This window comes from Gouania willdenowi, chromosome 3 (assembly GCF_900634775.1).
Source record: "Gouania willdenowi chromosome 3, fGouWil2.1, whole genome shotgun sequence".
Lineage (NCBI taxonomy): Eukaryota > Metazoa > Chordata > Actinopteri > Blenniiformes > Gobiesocidae > Gouania > Gouania willdenowi.
This window is the reverse complement of record NC_041046.1, coordinates 41,790,642-41,812,380: the sequence shown is the minus strand read 5'-3', so window position 1 is coordinate 41,812,380 and position 21,739 is coordinate 41,790,642. Positions and strand designations below refer to the sequence as shown.

Genomic DNA, 21,739 nt, shown 5'->3' with positions numbered 1-21,739 from the left:
CTGTAAAAATTTAATGAAAATTAAACATTGCATAAATTAGGAGAAATAAAGTGTTTCATGTTGAAACCTCAACATTTCCTACCTTTTATATGTTATGGTTTCATGTATTCAGACAACTGTTTTTCCAGGAAATTTACTTTGATCTCCTGACATATTTTGACTTTCAACTGCCAGTCTTCTTCAGAGGCATCTGCTATTCACTTTGATGTGAAAAACAGAAGTCAATAAATGAAACCTTAACATGTTATTAAAAAAGAAGACAAAAAGAACTTGCTGGAATTATTATGCAGAAGTCATGGAAACATCAGAGCGATCAGCAGACGCCTCTGAAGAAGACTGGCAGTTGACAGTCGAAACATGTCAGGAGATCAAAGTACATTTCCTGAAAAACAGTCGTCTAAATAAAAGAAACCTTAACAATATTCAAAAAGAAGTCAAAAAGCACTTGCTGGAATTATTTACTACTGCTATCTTACCCTCTAATTAAGGTGAAACTGTGAAAAGGTAGTATTTAAAAAGTGCTTTTCTAACTGGCATTACTCCGGACTATGCAGTACCTATGAAGTAGCTCACTGTTTCAGAAAGGCTGGTGACCCCTGCTATAGATGCATCCTTGGGACTGTGAGGGAAAGGAAGAGTAGGCAATTTTCCTCTTCACGGGTGCATAGCGGAGGTAGCTGCAGCAATTCCGTACCGACTTCCGTTAGCGTAGCTAGTTGCTGCAGCTAATGCAAACGGAAGTCGGTCGTCAGTTAAAATGGCCACCACTTAATCTTTAACACCTGGCTCATCGCTCTGACTGCCAGATATGAGTGAAATACTGTAGAGCTGTGTCACGTAGAGCCAACATCTCGGTGATGTGGGCCGGTGAGGCGGATAAAACAATGCAATGGGAGCATCTACAGAAAGCTTAATCGCGACAATGACGTCATTGATCGGAATTAAGACATTACAGCCAATCACAATAACTGCATGATGGAAATAATCGGCCGATCCAATATACTGTAGCCATCAGATCGGTGTAAAGCCTAGTATAAACAGGCTTTTTGCACGGAATACGAAAAATGTGTCAGTCTTTAATGAAGTATATGAAAAACTGAACTTTTTCTCCAACCTTTGACTGTTTTCTTTCATTTGCAGGACTCGATGATCAGGACTAAATCAAGTTCTCTGCATTACTGTGGTAGGTTTCCATATTCTCCTCTTGCCCAGGAGGAATGCCTTCCATTGGCTTCTACTGAAGTTGAAATATGATGAATCCAAGGTGATTTTAGAGACTTAGAAGCAATTATTGCTCGACACTTTCAATCGGACTGATCCACTTTGGAAGAGTTCTCCTCAAACCTTTGGCCTTGACTTGCGTTGAGCTTGTGTCAATCATGAATCTGTGGCAGCCTGAGCAGAGCTTGGTTTCTTGCTGGTGTTGGACGACAGAGCGTCTGCCTGCTCCAGCAGTCGAGACACGTTCCGGTCCTCGGTCGCCTCCACCGCCAACAGGCTCTCAGACTGGGTCACACCCGACACCGGTGCAGCCACCTGAGCTATGGGTGCTGATAAAGTCCGCACCAGCTGATGGGAGGGTTGATCCCAAGTGTCTTCAGTACCCGTGTCCGTCAGGTCCGCAGACGAATGCTCCGTCTCTGGGGACCGATACGGAGGTGGCCCCATCAGTGGTGAGCCGTCAGGGGTCAGCAGTGCCTGGCTGTGGATGATAACAGGGTCCGGAGAAGGCAGAGGGGCTTCGTCTGCAGCATCCAGGTACTTGGAATCCTTGGAAGGGCTTTGGTCAGGGGAGATGACGTCCGACTGATTGGACATGATGTTAAGGTTTATGGACGCTCGGGGCAACCCGCTGGCAGAGGAAGGCTTTCTACTGGAGGGCGGGACAGGACTCAGGAGGACCGGCAGCTCCTGGCCGAGTGGCTTACGAGGAAACTCATCAGGCTTTCCTGAAACAGAAGGACACGACAAGACACCACACGAAAAGACAAGACACCACACGGCAAGGCAAGACAAGACAGGACAAAGCGAGACAATACAAGACGAGGCAGGGAGGCAAGACAAGACAAGACACCACACGACAAGACAAGTCACGGCAATGCGCGACAATACGAGGCGAGGCGCGACAAGATAAGACACAACACCACACAAAAAGAAATGACAAGGCCCCACCCCACAAGACGAGATGAAACAAGACAAGACATGATACAACAAGACATGGCAAGATACAGAGAGACAAGACGAGACAAGACAAGGTAAGACAAGAATTTAATAATTAAAAGGACAAATTCAGTCATTTAAAAACAATAAATGAGAAAAGAATAAAAATAAGCAATAAACATTTACATATACATATACAGTAGATCATATACAGACGTGTGTGCACGTGTGTGGGCAGCTGCTTGGTAGATTTTCAAAATAAGACACCCACATACATGTTAAGACTTTTTCTGCATTGAATCAGTGTGAACTTTAGCAGTCAGTTTGAATCTCAGTGTTTAGCTTCAAAATGTTCCTCAGAATTGTTTTTATTTTTTAGTTTAGTTTTACTGAAATACATTTTTAATTATTTCAGTTAATGAAGTCTGAAAATCTGTAAGCCTCAGGCTTTCAAAATGATAAATATATAATAAATGATAAGATTAAGACTTTGGGTGGCTCTTTGACTAGTGAGGCTGCCTCTGACAGTCAGAGTGATGTGATGAACTGGTGACCAGTCCGAGGTTTATTCCTCACTGTATCCCTGAGATTTATTATAATGCACCTCCAACAAAACAGATTACTTGGAGGGATAAACCATACGGATATATCAAGTCAAAATCAGTGGAAACAGTGTGTTCTTTTTGGACTGGAGATGGAGATATGAGGCGTTGAGGTTTACAGGAAACCAACACACGCACAGATCGGTATCTGCTTTTTAACTCCCACCACTCACTGGAACTATCAAGTTCAGAAGGATCGACTGAGGACGAGCAGAAAGGAAACCAAGGACTGACGGAACAACACGTTCCTGATGTTATAGAGTGTGAGGGAAACTGGGAGACTTAGGAAAGAAGGATCCTGTATCCTGAGGCAGATACTGGTTTAACTGACAGACCAATAAGTAACAGGACAAAATACCAAAACACCTTCATGAAAGAAATGGACAAAATTCCAGCTTCATCTGTAAAATTTTAGGTTATTTTAGGCGAAATGTGACAGCAGCGTTTAAAGTTATTAGGACAAAAATACACACATTGCGCCTAAACAGCTTGGAAATGTTGGTAATTTGTTTCTAACAATGATTTATTGGCTCGATAAGTGGAAAACCAATGTTTAGAAATGATTCCAATCATTCGCATGGAAGCAAAATTCAAAATGCTGAGAAAAATTACATTTTTTAGATAAAATCCTGATGTTTTTCAAACATCATCTACGATGACACCAAAGTGTTTTTTTTAATGAACAATCAAAGTATTTATAGCAAGAATTTGCAAGTATATGTTTACCATTAATAGACAAACATTTTTGATCCACTGTAGGCTCAGTTTTTAATTAATCTAAAATCTGTGTGGATGGTTTGTGTAGGACAGCCTGAGGATGTGACGTAGCAAGTTTGATATCAATCGAGCAATAATTGTGGGAGGTTTGATAAATTTAAATTTTTTGATAAAAACAGAGTGATGGACTTGATAATTTGCAAAAGGTTTAAATGTACAAAAAAAAAAAGTTACTTCAGTAGTGGAGCTACATTTTGGCGAAAGTTGCAAATCTGTAGCACATGTGGTTGATTTGTTGTGAATTTTCAAAATTTTGATTTTTAGAGGCTTGCTGTAGCGCCACCTTTAGGATTATTGGCCTGATTTTGCAGATGATGCAATCTGGGATGAAAGTGGACTTTTGTGCTAAATGTGGTGATTGTCGCGCATGGGGAATAGGATTTCCTCAGAAGAAGCAGCAGCAGATTAGGATCTCTGGCCCCTAATAATAACACAAACAGTATTTCATACATGTTGACATTTAATAAACAGGAAAAAATTTACCAGGATTTTGTCCACTTTTCTAATTGGGGGTTGTGATTTGGATTCGAAACGAACACCAGTCATTCTGCTGTAGCCACAGCTGCTTTAGGCAAAGTTTGACAGAAGCATTTCTGCCATTTTTCACCAACAAACCTTTAAACATCCCAAACTATTTATCAGGGATCCTGCACGTTTTAGATGCTCCCCTGTTCCACCACAGCTGATTGTAAAAAGTAGCTCATTATCAAGCTTTCTGTGGAGCTAGAAAGACATCTAAGACACACAGGACAGTAGCTCTCCAGGACCGAAACACTTGTCTTTTCATCCGTCCTTCAGCTTGTCTCAGGATTAATGAACTTTTCCTTGACTTTTTAACACGTGGCATTACCGTACCTGGTGGAGGAAGGTCCAGCTTCATCTTCCTCAGCTCGGCCATGTTGGCCTGCAACTGCTCCACGACCAGGTCATCACTGCAGGAGAAGGTCTGAGCGATGCGCTCCTGCAGGAACTCACGCAACTCCTCCAGGGACATCTTCAGCATCCGCTCTGCGAGACGGCACACACACACACACACACACACACACACACACACACACAAAGACACAATGTGTATCACATGCCGTGTTTCTTCTGATAACCATTGTCTACTTCTGTCTGTCCTAATGGGACGTTCTTCTTCTACTATAGAATTCTTGCTTACAAATGTTCTGCGACCACATTTTCTTACTTGATGGATTGAAACCACAAGTTTTCAACTTTCCCACAATTCTGCTTTGGCATGGAAAACCCCTTATTACTAGATGCTGGAGTAAAAGTGGAGTGTCTATGGAGTCATTTCTTACTCTTGTGCATCTTCAACACGGTGTAGGCCATGGCCGTGAGGAGTTTGTCCCCCTCCAGGATGAAGATGTCCCACAAGCGAAGGGTCAAGGTGAACGGCGTCTACACGGGGGGAAACATAAACGGTCAGATTGTGGATGTCAGCGCATTGACGTATCTGCACACTCTCCATCCTGCTGGAGTCGGGGAGGTTTGTTTGGTGGAGTCCCAGACCTCAGAGGCCCCCGGCCCCTCAGCTCAGCTCAGCAGGATGGAGAAGTGCTGACAGCGGCCCCTCACTGCCAGACCAACACCACAGGATTGTGGGCATGGAACGAAGGAGGCTAATAACAGCTTAGCAAGACAGCTACTAATGCAATGTCTCAAACCTCTGCAAATCACCAAGACGTGTGCTGCAGCCATCCCGTTTAGGAACTCTGAGTTTACTTATATTTCATTTATGTTTGTTCATGATTTCACGGCTTTGCAAATAAAAAGCTTCATCGTACAGGAGGTTTTGTCTTGCATATGTGACAGCAAACCAGCTTAAACTGTCAAAAAGTTCAAGATTCATTCTTGAAAATGATTTTCTACTCTCTTCTTCTACAGTAAAGCAGTTGTAGTTAAAATCTAGATCAAAATGAATAAAAAAGTGTTGCGGTTTTTATTCTCGTTCATTCATCTTCTTAAGCGCTTGTTTCTGTTCAAACTTTAGGAAGTCTGGTGGTGGCGAGAACAAAAAACAAACTTCCTGTTGGTCAGACGTGACGGGCACGCTGCCTGGGCGCTGTGGGAAGGGATCACGTTCACATGAGGGCAGTTTTTTGTTTTCTGGAGAATGTTTTTAATCAGGAGAAATTGTTGATCAGATTTCATCCAAATTTCTTGTTATTTCTTCATATTTAGTTGTTTGTTAAATTCAGCTCATGCTCAATGGGAAACATCAAGATATAGGACAGAGATGGAAAGTGTTATCAGAGTAGAATAATGACCAACATTATTACAGGAAAGAAGAAAGGGTTGTTTTGTATAGTTTTGTTATTATTGTGTATTCCTGTAGTCGTGTGTGTTTTTGGAGTGAATTTGTGTAATTTAATTGTAACGTTGGAGTCCTTTTGTGGGTTTTTTCTTTGTTGTTTATATATTTTTCTCATTTTGTGTGTTTTTAGAGTGAATTATTGTTGTTTCTTTATGATTTTGTAGTTTTTGGAGACATTTTTGAGAGCTTTATTGTTGTTTTGTATAATTTTCTGTATTTTTGTAGTCGTCTTGAGTAAACGTTGTCTATTTTCTGTCAAATCAAGGATTATTGTAGTCATTTAGTGTTTTTTTGTTGTTTGTTTGTGTGTTTTTAGAGTCAATTATTGTTGTTTCTTTGTGATTTAAATGTTTTTTCAAGTATTTTGTGTATTTGTCATTTTTTGTTCCAGTAATTTTCTGTATTTTTGTTGTCGTCTTGTGTGTCTTTGGAGTAAACGTTGTCTATTTTCTTTCATATCATGGATTATTAGTAATTTTTTGCATTTCATTTTGGTGCAGTGCAAAATTAGACCAAGGGCCACTCGTGGTCCCTGTGCCACCAGTTGCCTATGTCTGAATTAGGTGGAAGGAGAGGAATGATGATGAGTCCTCACCCTGTCAATGAAACACTGGAGGAACCACTTGGTGCTGTAGATGCCTGCAGACATCTGCTCTCTGTCCTGTAAGGAAACAAAGAGACAATCAGGAAATAATCCATTCAGCATCCCGTTCAGCTGCAGCTGTGTGAACAAAAACTCACCAGATGTTTCTTTAGCTTAGGTATGAGTTTGGAAATGATCTGGTCGTGATGCGTCTGGAAGCGCTGAAGTTTAGGAAAGCCAGGAACAAAAAAGCCTTAAAAAAGAGAGAATCCTGTTTAATTCCCACCAGCCTGTGATTGAGTTCTTTAAACACTTTGCGCTGACGTGAGCAACTGGCAGCACCCAAAACAAACTCATTCAAAACTTTTTTTTTTAAAAAACCAAACAACAGCAAAGTAACAACTAAGATACAAAAAATATAAAAGAAAATACACAAAAGGACTCCTAAAAACACACAAAATGCCAACAAAGTTACATAATATGACTTAAAATGCCAACAAATGTCCATAACAAAAATACAGAAAATGACTTCAAAAAGAAAACACACAAAATAAAACTAACTAACTAATAACTAATCGACAACAAAAATGTAGTAAACGACAGAAATGGAAAATGACAAGAACACACAACATGATAACAAAAACAAAAACACACAATGACTCGAAAAAAATGACAACAAAAATTCCTGGAATACCAGAAAAATGCACGCAATGACAACTGAGAGACAAAACAACAACACAAATAAGAGATAACAGAAAAATATACAAAACAAAACAGAAATACAGAAAATGACTTCAAAAACACACAATTCGACAACAAAAGAACCCGAGAACATAATGACTCTCATAATCAACAACAAACGTTTAAAAAACGACTGAAAAATATACAAAATGGGAACAAGTAACATCATATTTCATAATAAATCAAAAACTAAATTAAACTAATTACTGCAACAACAACAAAAGAACATATTTAAAAGTGTAGTAGAAAACTAAGAACATTTGGTGCAAGAATGAAATGAATGAAGAGGGAACCAGTAACATCATGTTTCATAACGCAAGTTACATGTTTCATAAATAAAACAAAAGCTAAAATAAACTAATCACCTGAATTTAAAAAAAAAAAAAACAAATGTAAAAGTGCGGCAGTCAAAAAATACAGGAAATCATGAAACTTTGTTTGCAATATGTGGCAAAAAGCTTCAGAAAACAAAACAGGAAATTCTTGCACTTTAGTTCCACGTTACACAGAAAATAACTTCAAAAACGCACAATTCCACAACAAAAGACACAAAGAGAACACTAGAACATAATGACTCTACTAATCAACAACAAACGTTCCTTCCTGTATTAACACTCAGATCAGTAAATATTGATAATGTGGCCCCTGGATCAGATAATCCCAGTTTCCTGTGATAAACGCTGCCCGTCTCTGAGCCGTGGGTCACGTCTCACCGTGCATGCCGTGCTTCTGATTGGTCAGCAGCTGAGACAGGGCCCAGAACGCGTCCTCCTCGTTCATGTACATCAGCAGCAGAGCAGCCAGCTGACTCATGCCCTGACAGTAGCTCACCTCCTGCACACAGTTCAGATTCAACCCATTCATGGTGCTGAATCATCACAATTTAAACATAGTTAACTAACGTGGTCTTTTATAGCGATGGGACCCTTACCGTGTTGTAGACTGAATACGCAGAGAGGACGTTAAACAGGGACTGTTGTCTGAGGAGAGGAAAGACAAAGAGTAGATGAGGAAGATGTTATGTTATAAAGACAAAACAGGATGAGGAGAAAAGGAGAAGAAAATGTAAAGTCCACAAAAAATCAAACAAGTGAAAAAAGAAGGAATAAATGAAGAGAGGACCAGAGGATAAATGTGACAGACAGGGAAAATAATCACGAGGGGAAGTTATTGAAAAGCACAGGAAATGAGAAAAGAGACAAAACAAAAGCAGAAAAAAAAAACACATTTCCATTATTATTCCTGCTGCTAACACATCATCTATCACTGCAGTGTCATTTAGAGTTACTGAGCATGCTCTTGGCCATAATAAACACTTTTTCAAATTTATGGAACTAACAGGGAACAAGTAACATCATATTTCATAATAAATCAAAAACTAAATTAAACTAATTAAAAAAAACACACATTTAAAAGTGTAGTAGAAAACTAAAAAGAACATTTGGTGCAAGAATGAAATGAACGAAGAGGGAACCAGTAACATCATGTTTCATAACGCAAGTTACATGTTTCATAATTAAATCAAAAGCTAAAATAAACTGCATTAAAAAAACAAAATGTAAAAGTGCAGCAGTCAAAAAAATACAGGAAATCATGAAACATTGTTTGCAATCGGTGCCAAAAAGTTTCAGAAAACAAAACAGGAAATTCTGCAAAATGTTTGCACTTTAGTTCCACGTTACACTTAGTTCTAATGCAGATTCATATTTAATGCTCTTTTCATTTTTAAGCTTCTCATTATCACTTTCTTTGTGTGTCGGTGTTTTATTCAGTGTTAACAATCTTTATTGTTAATGAAGAAAGGTTTTTCAGGAGATTGGCAGGAAAATAAAAATGTCCTCCTGTTTGTCGCGCCACACCTGTCATGTCTCCATTCCCCACCAGGGGGGCGCGCCCCGCACCTTGAGAAGCACTACTTTAGGCACACTTTGTAAACTGTTGTTGTCATAAATGAACCAAAGTTACAGGAAACCTGTCACTCTGCTTTTTTGAAATATTTGCAACACAGTCAATACACGGTGGGAATGTCCCTTTAAATCCCAACGGAGCGTAACCATGGAGAAAGAACACTCGTCGTGGTCATTGCTTCATTTCTGTAGAGCGCTGACTTTCCACTGCTGCTCTGTCCCACATGTGGTCTGTCAAACAGTCAGTGACATCACTGCTGAGGAATCAGGTTTCCATAGCAACGCCATAGCCCGTCCAGCTCAGAGTTCAGGCTCAAGTCAGGCACTGACACGTAATAACCCTTTAAATGTGGGCGTCACCATTTTGGAGATTTCAGCCAATCAGCTTTTACGCATAAGGTATACTCACCCTCGCTCCCACAGAGAGTCTATGGGGAAATGTCATTTCAAGGTGACGTTTAAGTGCTTAGTTACGAGTCATCCAGTTGAAACGGGAAGTTTACGTTACCATGGCAACCATTGGATGTCTTTAACCTCATCAAACCTCCACAAGTGTGCGTTTAAAGTGCTTTTTTTATTGCATCTGCAGCTTCTAAATGACTTATTTTGTTCTTTATTGAGCCCCTTGTTAGTGTTACTTTTGACACTGTCTAAACTGTGGGTTTCTATGAAGATAGGCATATATCACATTTTCTGTCCACCCTCTGGATTTAAGAAAACATAGTCATTTTGTATATTTTAATTGTTTTGTGTGGTTTTGGAATCATTTTGTATATTTTTTCTGTCATTTTGTGTGTTCGTAAGGTAATTTTGATTGTTTTAGTTATTGTTTTGTGTGTTTTTGGAATTATTTTGTATATTTTGTGTGGTTTTGGAATAGTTTTTGATTGTTTTAGTTATTGTTTTGTGTGTTTTGGGAATTATTTTGTATATTTTTCTGTCATTTTGTGTGTTTGTGAGGTAACTGATTGTTTTAGTTGTTGTTTTGTGCGGTTTTGGAATCATTTTGTGTATTTTTGTGTTTGTGAAGTTATGTGACGGAGAAACCCACTTCACTCCAAAGCGATCCATGAACATGATGTGTTTTCTAAACGTCCTGTTGATGTCCAGGTCGATCTGTTTGATCTCCGATGAACACAGTTTGGCCTGATCTTTCATTTTCTGAGGAAAAAAAAGGGAAGACGAGAATTAATGGTTGCCCTAGAACATTATCTATAGATGACAAAGGAAATGTGAATCTTTTCTATTTTTCCTTTTTTACTTGTCAAATGAAGGGGAAGTAAATGAATTATAAGGTTTATTTGTCAATAATAGAAGACCTGGGTCATATAATCACCTCGTATTTGCCCTGATTCTCCTTCTTCATCCTCTCCACATCCAGCATGAGAGCCCAGGCTCTTCCTCTGAGCTGCAGAGGGATTCCTTTATACACCCGTTTCACCATCTGAGGGTGAAAAAACATAGATACGTGTACCATAGACTGCAGCAAAGGGAGAGAAAGCAGCACTCATAAAGGGCCCATGTTACGCTAAATGGACTTTTCTGTGCTTTAAACATGATAAAGTGCTATTAGGGCTTCATACACAGGCCCAAAGTGTTTTTTTCATTGATTCCCTCAATCGTTAGTTAGAGGGTGATTTGCTCCTTTCTTACTACAGGGTGAACCCAAACACCTCGCTACAATTTGATGACGCGTTCCCACTTTGATGACGAATTTGACGCAGCACTGAGCTGGAGAAGCCACGCCTCCAGGAAGCTCTCTGCCGTTATTGACTTGTAAATAGACACGCCCACAAAGGTGAGCATTTCAGCGTCCTTCGCTCAGTGCTATGTATGTATTTTCTACAGTCTACGTATGTACCGGTGAACGCCCCGCCCCCACGCTCTGTCTCGTGTTTATAAAGCAGCATGAGCACAGCTACGGAGTGGGTGGGTGGTAGGGTGGGCCGTCCTCTGGCCCTACGTCACTGTGTGGGGAGGAGGAAGTCATTGTCCTGTCTATAGACACGCCCACTCATGAATATGCATAAGTAGGCCACAAATCAGCCTGTTTGTGTAGAGTTGGTCAGAAAGTGAGTTTTCAGAGGCTAAAACTCTGGAAAACAGATGAGTTTAGGAAAATAAACCTCAAATACTATGTTTTTAGAGTTCTTAGAACAAATAGAGGTGGGTCAAAAATAGCATGATGTGGGACATTTAAACTTAATCCATTTTTATCTAAACTCTAAACTGGTTGGTGTCACCCACCCGGTCACTGTTCTTGTATTTTTCCCACTTCTTCACCATCTTCAGCCACTTCTCAACTCGCTCGATCTCCAGCTGCTTCCGCTGTGGAAGTGAACGCACTTGATAAATAAACACACAGGCTTCAGTTTAGAAATGAGTGACCAGCTTTACCTTTTCCTCGTGCACAGTCGGTGCTGGCAGCTCCACCTCACTGAGCAAAGACACGGAGAAACACATTTGGAACAGAAATTAGCTGCTTTTATTAAAGCGTTTTTATCAGAGACGTCAGACGACAGCGTGCGGCTAATATTGTGTGGCTCCAATAACAAATACAGAAAATGACTCCAAGAAAAAACACAAAAATCAGAGAAAAATACACAAAAGTACATCAAAATTAGACAAAAGGCTTCGAAAAATGGGCAGAAGGAGAACAAAAACACAAAAAATGATTTCTGAAACATACAAAATCACATTTGAAACACACAAAATGACAAAAAAATACAAAAAAAAACAATACAATGCACAAAACAACTAAAAAGATACACAGAATGACTCAAAAAATCACAAAACGACAACAGAAACAGGCAAAATCATCTTCAAATCACACTAACCAAATACACAAAATGTATCCAATAAAAACATACAGAAAGACTCCAAAAAACACACAAAATGAGTTTTAAAGTCACACCCAACTAAAATATACAAAAAATGTACAAAATGTATCCAAAAATGTGTAAAATAACTACAAGATACACAGAATGACTCCCAAAATCATAAAACTACATCAGAAACTTTCAAAAATGATTTCAAAATCACACGAAACAACAAAAACACACAAAATATATCCAAAAGCACTAAAATAATACATAGAATGACTTTAAAAAAAACACACACACACACACACACAAAATTACAACAAAAACTGATAAAATGTCAAAATAAAAATGAGAAAAAAGAAACCTTTGTTCTTATTGATGTTCAGATTGGTAATTTTTCAAAATGCTGACATTTATTTTGATAATCACTAATCACAAACTATGATCCAGTGATAAAAGTTGCCCATGCTTTCATCTCTATAGTGATTCATGACTCATCCACACACTATGAGTGTCCGTAATCTAGAGTGTAATCATTTAGTACAGACCTGAGTTTCTCTCTAATGAAGAAGGCAAATATTCGTAATCATTTCCAGTATTTGTTTTAATTTCCGAGGCGTGGGACAGACTTACTGCAGGAAGCCGAAGCGGTCGATGACTTTGTAGAGGCTGTATTCTCCATCCTCCCAGGGGTTGATCTCCACTCCACCCTGTCTGCCCTGCACACAGAAAAAACACAACGTTAGACAAATCAACACAGTGTCATCACGGGGGCCACAAAACTGTGATCGACTGATCCGAGGGTCACATGATCAACATTCATGTAGAATAAGAATTTAGAATAAAGACCAATCTTAGCATTTTGTGTATTGTGTTATTGTATCTGTTTTTGTTGTCATGTTGTGTTTCTTTCTTATTAATTTTGCACATTTGTCTGTCATTTTGCTTGTTTTGGGTGTTGTTTAGTGCCTTTTTGGAATCAGTTTGTATATTTTTCCATCATTTTGTGTGTTTTAGTTGTTAGTTTGTGTGTTTTTGGAATCATAGAGTATATATTTCCACCATTTGTTTGTTTTAGTTGTTGTTTTGTATGTTTTTGGAATCATTTTGTGTATTTTGCTGTTATCTAATGTGTTTTTGTCATTGTTTTGTCTGATTTTTCTGTCGTTTTGAGTATTTTTGTCCAGTTTTGGAATAATTTTGTGCATTTTTCGAGTCATTTTATGTGTTTTGGTTGTTTTGTCTGATTTTGGAGTCATTATGTATATTTTTCTCTAATTGTGTTTGTTTTAGTTGTTGTTTTGTATCATTTTGGAGACATTTGCTCAGATTTTTCTGCACTTATGTATATTTTTCGGTTACTTTGCGTGTTGTTGAAGTCGATTTGTGTGTTCGTCTTGGGGCCGTAAAAAATAGGTTGAGGGCCAAATGCAGCCTGCGGGCCACCAGTTGCCCATGTCTGATGTAAATGAAGGCAGGTGTATTTATGTGTAAAATGCTGTAGAAACAGTAAAAATCCTTCACTTTACATCATGGAAATTCCATTCCAGTAGCTTTCTAACAATGTTGACATAACATAGAGGGAGAACTAATCCTCCCACAGCCAATCACAGAGCTCTCTGTCAATACCATCACTGCTGTCTGGTTGGCTGCAGGTCTGGGAAGCAACCAATCAGCATCCTGGGCTGGAGGAGGAGAGGGGGGGTAAACGTGCACAGTTTCATGGTTTGTAGAGCCGGGAGCGACGTCACCCTCATGAAAGTGAGAAGACTAAAAATAGTTTCCAGGACACACAGTGTTCCAGCAGAGATGTCCAAACCTGAGTTAATTTAACCTGAATTCACCACACGCTCTCCTTTGGTTCCATTGCAACACAGCATTCAGGAAACCAGTGCATCAAACTGGACTTTCATTGGTTTCACATGCAAACACGTGACAGCAGCTGATCTGAAGTTCACTTTATCAACATTCATGTTAACGTTCAGAATATTGAACAACCTGAGCATTAACATAGGAAAGAACAAAGTTAGCTGTAGAGGCTAAATCACCATGATTACAGGTTAGCTGTAGAGGCTAAATCACCATGGTTACTTGTCCTGGATGAACTTGGCCGGCTTTCAACCGACTTAAGGTTAAGTTTATCCAAGATAGCTGATTTTTCCAGGCTTTATCCCCTATCCTGGTTTTGTGCAAAACCCCCCAGACATGGGCCACATGCTGCCCCCAGTTTTTTTTTAGCGTAGTGTAAATGTGCGAAATGATGCCAAATAAAGACAGGACGCCTCCAAAAATACACAAAGTGACATAAAATATGGAAGATGACAGAAAAACATACAAAACGAGAATTAAAATACACAAAATGACAGGAAAAATACAGAAAACCATAGAAAAATATACAAAACAAGAACAAAAATACACAAAACGACAACAAAAATACACAAAATGACAGAAAAAGATACAAAACGACAACAAAAATACACAAAATGACAGAAAAAGATACAAAACGACAGCAAAAATACACAAAATGACAGAAAAATACACAAAACAAAAACAAAAATACACTGATAACAAATACCAGTAAATAGAAAATAAATATATATAAAACAAGAAAATCACAAAATGTTTTATTTATTTACCAATCCATATTATATTTAGAGACATTTGTGGAGTAATTTGAGGAAAATTGCAGGATTTTGGAAAATAATTTGAGTTATTTAAAGAATTTGAGATGGAAAATGACTGCCATCATGTGATATAAACACAGTGAGAACTGTGAGCTCTGACAAATACTTTGGTTTCAATGAATTTGTAGATTTGGACGAGCGAGATTTCTACAACTGAATGATTTTGTCGTTTACACAATGATTCATGTTTTGAATTGAATGCCTTGAATTGGACACGTGTCATAGACTCTCTATGGGAGTGGAAACACGTCCTGATGTGACGAGAACATGACAGGTGAATGCTGATTGACTGAAATCTCCAAAATGGCGACGCCCACATGTGTTTGAGGCTATAAGTTGACATAAATGGGTCCAAAGACATTTCTGACGTGAATTATGATCATCATCACTGTCCAGTTGCCTCAGAAAGAGGCCACAAATTTATCGTTACACAACATGTTGTTGTTACGGCTCTTTGGCAGCGCACACACATCCACCCACGTTTCACACACACACACACACAAGCGTAGCCACACTCTCGTCCTCCTCCGATTTATAAAACAACACTTTGTAACAAACAGATGGTTTATCCGACACACAGATAGTATAGAACAGGCAGTATTATATAGAATTATTTATATTTATAACACTGAAAACGCTGTTATAACTTTATTATTATATTTACATCTAAAGAAAAGTAGTAGATCCTTAGATAATTTGAATTAAAGGGAAAACTAACACCTACCGTAGCATATTTCAACAGTATATCAGCCCGTTCCTCTGCTATCAGAGTCTCAATGTCCTTCTTCATGTCAAAATCTGCAGACAACAAAGATAAGGACACTTGTCAGTTACTGGGAGCTCTGCTGGTCACTGGGCAGCACAGTGTGGGAAAAATCTCCAGTCAGCCTGAATCAGATAGGAAGGTATAGAATAGAACAAACCAGGGGCCACATGTGGCCCTCGCTCCAGAAAGAAAACGCAAAAATGACTTCAAAATACATACAGAATTACAGAAAAATACACAAGACTCCAAAAACACCGAAAATACCACATAATGACTCAAAAAACAAGAAAATTACAAAATGACAACATAAACACACAAAAATCACAACAAATATACAGAAAAAATATATCCAAAATCACCAAATGACACAAAAACGACTCCAAAAACACAAAATGACAATAAAAAAAAATCGTACGAAATACAACAAAAACAAATCATCACTCTATATAAATGCTCACATTGGTCATTATTCTAAATGCTGATATGAAAATACATTCGAAATTAAAGAAAAATACACTACACAATGACAAAAAACACAAAGTGAAAGAAAATTAGAAAATGAGAAATTTACAAAATTATGACATAAAAACGCAAATACACTAAAAAATGTCTTCAAAATTACTAAATTACAACAAATATCCACCAACAATGACTCCAAAAATACAACACGACAACAGAAATACACTCAATTACACAAAATTAGACAAAAAATACACACAAAAGACAAAAAGATAACAACTAAATGACACAAAATGAGAGAAAAATACACAAAATGACCAGAAAAACTCACAAAACATTTGTTCTTCCCTTTATTGTTTTCAATAAAGGTGTATTCTATTCTTATCTTCTATTTTTCTATTATGTTGAAAACGTCAGATAGGATCAGTTTCTTGGTGTCATAACATTAACCAACCGATGCTTTAGAAGATGGTTGACTGTGATAAACTGTAACACATCATATCTGAGTTATTACATCAGTAACTTTGATTATATTCTGATGAAAATCTGTTCCTCTATGCAAACACAGGAGACACTGTTTTAGTAACAGAGGGGGTGGAATGGACCTAATGAGTGACTTCATTCCTGCTTTGTTAGATAAAGCATCAGAACACAAGTGTTGTGCTCCACTGCTACATTATTGAGCACTCCATTCATTCTATTATAGAGCAGGGTCACATAGAGCACAAATAAAGTAGATCAGAGGTGATTTTATCTGAGCCGAGGGTCACATTATCAACATTCATAATATAATAATGACCAATCTGAGCATTAATACAGGAAAGAACAGAAAAGGTTTTGTGGATTTTTAGTGCCATTTTTGTGTGTTTATATAACGGTTTTGTGTATTTTTTGTATTTTATGTGTTTTTGGATTCAAATGTGTGTATTTATGTTGACTTTTAATGTATTTTTGTTGTTTTTTTTGTATATCTTATCCCATTTATTGTGTTATTGTTGTTTTTTGTGATTGTTTATGGATTAATGTTACGTATTTATGTTGTATTTTTATTTATTTGTGTGTGATTTTTTTTTCAGTTGTTTTGTGTGTTTAAAGAGTCAATTTTGTATATGTATGTTGTTTTGTTGACATTTTATGTATTTCTGTTGAGTTTTTTCAATATTTTCATTCCATTTATTGTGTTTTTTGTGGTTGCTTTTGGATTATCTGTATGTATTTATGTTGACTTTTATTGTATTTTTGTTGCTTTCTTTGTATATTTCCGCCCCATTTATTGTGTTTTTGTTGTTGTTTGTGTGCATTTTATGATTCATTTGATGAACTTCAATTTTGTCAATTAATGTTATTTTGTTGACCTTTTATGTATTTTTGTTGATTTATTTGTATATTTTCATCCCATTTATTTATTTATTTTTTTATGATTCATTTCATATATTTGTGTTGTTTTGTGCATTTTTGTTGTGGTTTTGTGTATTTTATTTATTGTTCTTATGTGGGTTTTTCTGTAAATCTGGATTTTTTTTTCTTCCATTTTTACAGTTTTTTGTGTGTTTTTATCTGTCATTTTGTTTGTTTACATTTGGGGGCTTAACAAAACTAGACCCAGGGATTAGTTAGCTATGTGGACATGTTGCCCTTGTGTGATGCAGATCATGCACAGGTCGCTTGCTCATCACACAGCTTCTATAGATTCCACCTAACTTTAGATAAAAGCCTAATCGTGCACGGTTGACATGAACATTATAGAATTGCATTGGGGGAGGGGGGGGGGGGGAATAATATTATAACATGTATCTGAGCCAGTTTGGTGTCTTTTATAAAACCGAGCCTCAGTCCCAGCTGGAGACTTCAACCCTGCAGCCAAATCGAGCCCAAACAAAGCAGCTGCTTAATCGGCCTCCTCAGTGCAGATCTGTACCAATGACACCCACCCCCCCACCCAACCCCCCCAGAGCTAATCTGGACAACATACATACACGACATGCAAACCTTCTGGATTAGAAATATCTACAAAGGCGGATTAAGCAGGGAAAGTGTGTTATTCCTAAAGCACGAACAAAGGAAGCACAGACACAAAGATGCTGTTGCTTTATTATTAATTAATTAACAAAATGACTCAAAAAACTCCCAAAACGATAGAAAAAATTAACATATTCACCCCAAACCACAACAAAAATGCACAAAATATTCATAAAATGAGGGAAAGATATACAAATGACTTCAAAAGCACAAAATCAAAGAATAAAAATTACACAAAATGATTCCGAAAATGCACAAAACCACAACAAAATATACATAGTGACTCGAAAAACATTCAAAATGAGAGAGAAATACACTCAATTACTCTAAAAGTAAACAAAATCAGGAGAAAAATACACAAAATGACTCAAGAAATACAGGAAAATATACAAAAATAAAGGAAAATGCAAAAAAACTCAACAAAAATCCTCCAAAAAACCTCAGAAAAATAAACAAAAGTAATCCAATTACATATAGAATGACAACAAAACGTACAAAATGACTTTAAAAACAAACAAAACCACAATAAAAATACAAAAAATAGTTAATATTTAAATTATTCCAAAAGCACAAAAGGAAAGAAAAATTCACTCTAAAAACACACAAAATCAATACAAAAATATGCAAAATGACTCCGAAATGATAAGAAATGATAAGAAAACACTTATATATATATATTATATATTGACAACAAAATCACAACAAAAACACACAAAATAACTCCAAAAATACAGGAAAATATCCAAAAAGAAAAGAAAATACACAAAAACATTACCAAAAAAAACCCAGAAAAATGTCCAAAATTAATCAAATTACGTAAAGAATGACAATTGAATGAAAACTGCTTGGAAAGTTTTAGTTTTCCAGACATTTCTATGATCTGTGGCAGTTTATTAGACATTCTAAACTTAAATATACAGATATTTATAAAAGGCCTAATGCTGCAGATGCAGAAGAGAAACAGTCGCTAATTTTAAAAGAAAAGAACAAATGTCTGTTGGTGAGGATTTAAAATAGTTTTTTTTTTATTTTAAATAATTTACATTAACAGATGGGTTCACGTCCCGTAGCTGAATCTGAACTCAGCCTGACCTTAAAACGACACCTCCTCCTCCTTTATGACTGCCTCCAGTTTCCTTTAAACTCAATGCAATCATCTAATGACACTTTTAGCTTGAGCTGGAGTGCTGAACAGCTCTAAAAAAGCTCTAAACAGCCCTAAAAAGCTCTTAAAAAGCTCTAAAAAGCTCTAAAAAAGCTTTAAAAAGCTCTAAAAAGCTCTAAAAAGCTCTAAACAGCTCTAAAAAACTCCCAGTCATGACAGGGACTGTTTGGTGCTCAGTGGAAACGATTGGAAACAGTTGAAACGACAATCACAGCGGTTCGTTGCAGTTTACGTTGATGCTTTACAGAAGCTTTAAAAATGAGCTGCTGAAGCACACACGGGCTGTGGCGGCGTGTGGTCAGCGCACTAAATAACACACCACTTCTGGCTGGTGTCCCAGTATAAAGGGTGGAGGCCCAAACTGGGAGAGTAAATGACAGCAGATTTGGATTCAGTCTTAGTTTAAATCCCCGAAACAAAAATGGATTATGTTTTAATTTGATTTCATCATAAGAATAAGAACCAAGCCCACAAGCTTAATTTCCCACAAATGATTACTTCAGATTAGCTTGTTGTTTAACATCTTGTCTCAGATCTACATTAAAATGATCAAATTATTTGACAAAATGTCGTCTTAAAGAGCGTTTTCACCTCCTTTCTATTTGCTAAAGAGAGTTCTGTCATAATCGGGTAATCGCCTTTAGTTTGAACTGACTGCAGAGCATTGAAGGTGGTTGAACACAAACATGAACATTCTAGAACAGTCATGTGGAGACATGGTCATCTATAAGGGGGAATAAAGGGGAGAGATTTTTGGGGTCCATCCATAAAGTCAGAAAAATGATGATCCATTGTTCTATGAATCTGTGATAACCACATTTATTTATTCATCTGAATAATATCCACTGTTATCCATGAAGTTTATTATTTTTATGTGTGCCATAGTATAGAGTCATCTTAAAGATGGAAATCCTTGTTTTAATCAGAAATAAAATGGGTTAAAAGTGACATAGAACCACAGATGTGGTTAAAAGTTGCAAATTAGAGTGGAAAGAAAAAGTGGTAAAAAGGGTTCAAAATGTCAATATTGGAACAGTTACAGTACATGACAAATCGTGAATATGGTTAAATTGGAAAAAAAAAAAAAAGCATGAAAAAAGCATGAATATGATGAAAAGAGGTTAAAAATGACAATAATGGGTCAACATATGTGACAATAGGTGGAAAAAGTGGTGTAAAGGGTTTATAAGTGCTGAAAATGTCTTGAAAGTGGGAAAAAAATGTGCAGAAAAGGCTTTGGAATTTGATGGAGAAGTGCCAGAAATGGGAGTAATGTAGGAATAATGCATTAAAAGGTAAATAGGTTCAAATATGGCAAGTGTGGTGTTCAAAAAGGTTTTTTTTATGACATCGGGCGACCCATTCCCAGTGTCTCGTTGCCCCAAATCCTGTTTGAGTACCCCCTGCTTTAACTCTTTGGACCACATCACCAAAATGTGTCGTTGCAGATACCCCAGCACACCATTAGTGCTCTCGTGCAGTCCATGGCTCCTCACTCAGAGCTGCTCTAGCATGAAATTAGACCTACATAACATGACTTACTTTAGGGTTAAATAATAAATGTCACGTGTGTTGTGTTTTCCAAAGCTAAGGCTTTTATTGAGGGATTTCACTCTGTTTTTAAAGCTACAGGACACAGAGATGCTTTTATTCCTCCGTGTTTTCACTGTTTTTTACATCCCAGTGACTGGATGCTGTGGTCCCACTGCAGGCCACACCAGTGCTAGAAAATAACCTATCCTACACATTTACGCACTGACGGTGCGGGTCCGATCCATCGATCGTTACACGGTGATACATCGAGTGTAAACATCCCCGCAGCCTCCGGCAGACTGAGCCCTGATTGGACAGAGCGCCCAGGCTTCACGCGACATCATGTTTATTATAAAGAGATTTTTTTTTTTTTTTTTTTTTTAAAAACATAAAATAAATATAAATGTTGTACATATGGTGCTTACCGTGGTTCTCCGGTGTATCGCTGTGCTGGCCGTGCTCTAACACGGCCCCGGTTCATCCTCCGGTAACAGAACAAACACCACCGGGATGGTAACAATGGTCTGCGCTTCACTCCATCGGCTGCCGTCAGCGCACACACGCACGCACATACACACGCGCACGCGCAAACACACAGTGGGACAGAGGCGCTCCGGTCAGGGTCCACCGCACTGAGCATGCGCAGCAGCGTGGCAGCGCTCAGTCCCAGCACGAGCGTCACAAGCCTGGACTTAAAGATACAGAAGCTCCGGTACCAACGGGACCTGGACCAATGAGAAGCCCCGACCCGAACAGGACTGCCCTCTGCTGGATATATGAGATACACACACACACACACAGTACAGTCAGTACACACACACACACACACACACACACACACACACACACACAGTACAGTCAGTACACACACACACAGTACAGTCAGTACACACACACACACAGTACAGTCAGTACACACACACAGTACAGTCAGTACACACACACACACACACACACACACACACAGTACAGTCAGTACACACACACACACACACACACACACACAGTACAGTCAGTACACACACACACACAGTACAGTCAGTACACACACACACACACACAGTACAGTCAGTACACACACACACACAGTACAGTCAGTACACACACACACACACAGTACACACACAGTAAAGTCAGTACACACACACACACAGTACAGTCAGTACACACACACACACACAGTACAGTCAGTACACACACA

At 38.0% G+C, this 21,739-nt stretch overlaps 1 protein-coding gene across 2 annotated transcripts; it reads right to left on the bottom strand.

Annotated features, from left to right (window-relative positions):
- Positions 1 to 401: 401 nt before the first annotated feature.
- LOC114460919 (USP6 N-terminal-like protein) lies at positions 402 to 21,154 on the bottom strand. 2 transcript variants are annotated; one of them, XM_028442796.1, is made up of 14 exons: positions 20,964 to 21,154; positions 15,321 to 15,394; positions 12,546 to 12,631; positions 11,488 to 11,527; positions 11,338 to 11,418; positions 10,427 to 10,534; positions 10,142 to 10,251; positions 8,115 to 8,163; positions 7,897 to 8,017; positions 6,601 to 6,695; positions 6,455 to 6,520; positions 4,844 to 4,943; positions 4,395 to 4,547; positions 402 to 1,949 (listed from the first exon to the last, which is right to left on the bottom strand). In XM_028442796.1, exons 2-14 carry the CDS (start codon positions 15,384 to 15,386, stop codon positions 1,378 to 1,380), a joined length of 1,647 nt encoding a protein of 548 aa, XP_028298597.1. In that variant the 5' UTR covers positions 15,387 to 15,394; positions 20,964 to 21,154; the 3' UTR covers positions 402 to 1,377. The 2 variants fall into 2 exon arrangements, with proteins under 2 accessions (XP_028298597.1, XP_028298606.1); XM_028442805.1 differs by lacking the exon at positions 15,321 to 15,394.
- Between the last annotated feature and the right edge of the window lie 585 nt (positions 21,155 to 21,739).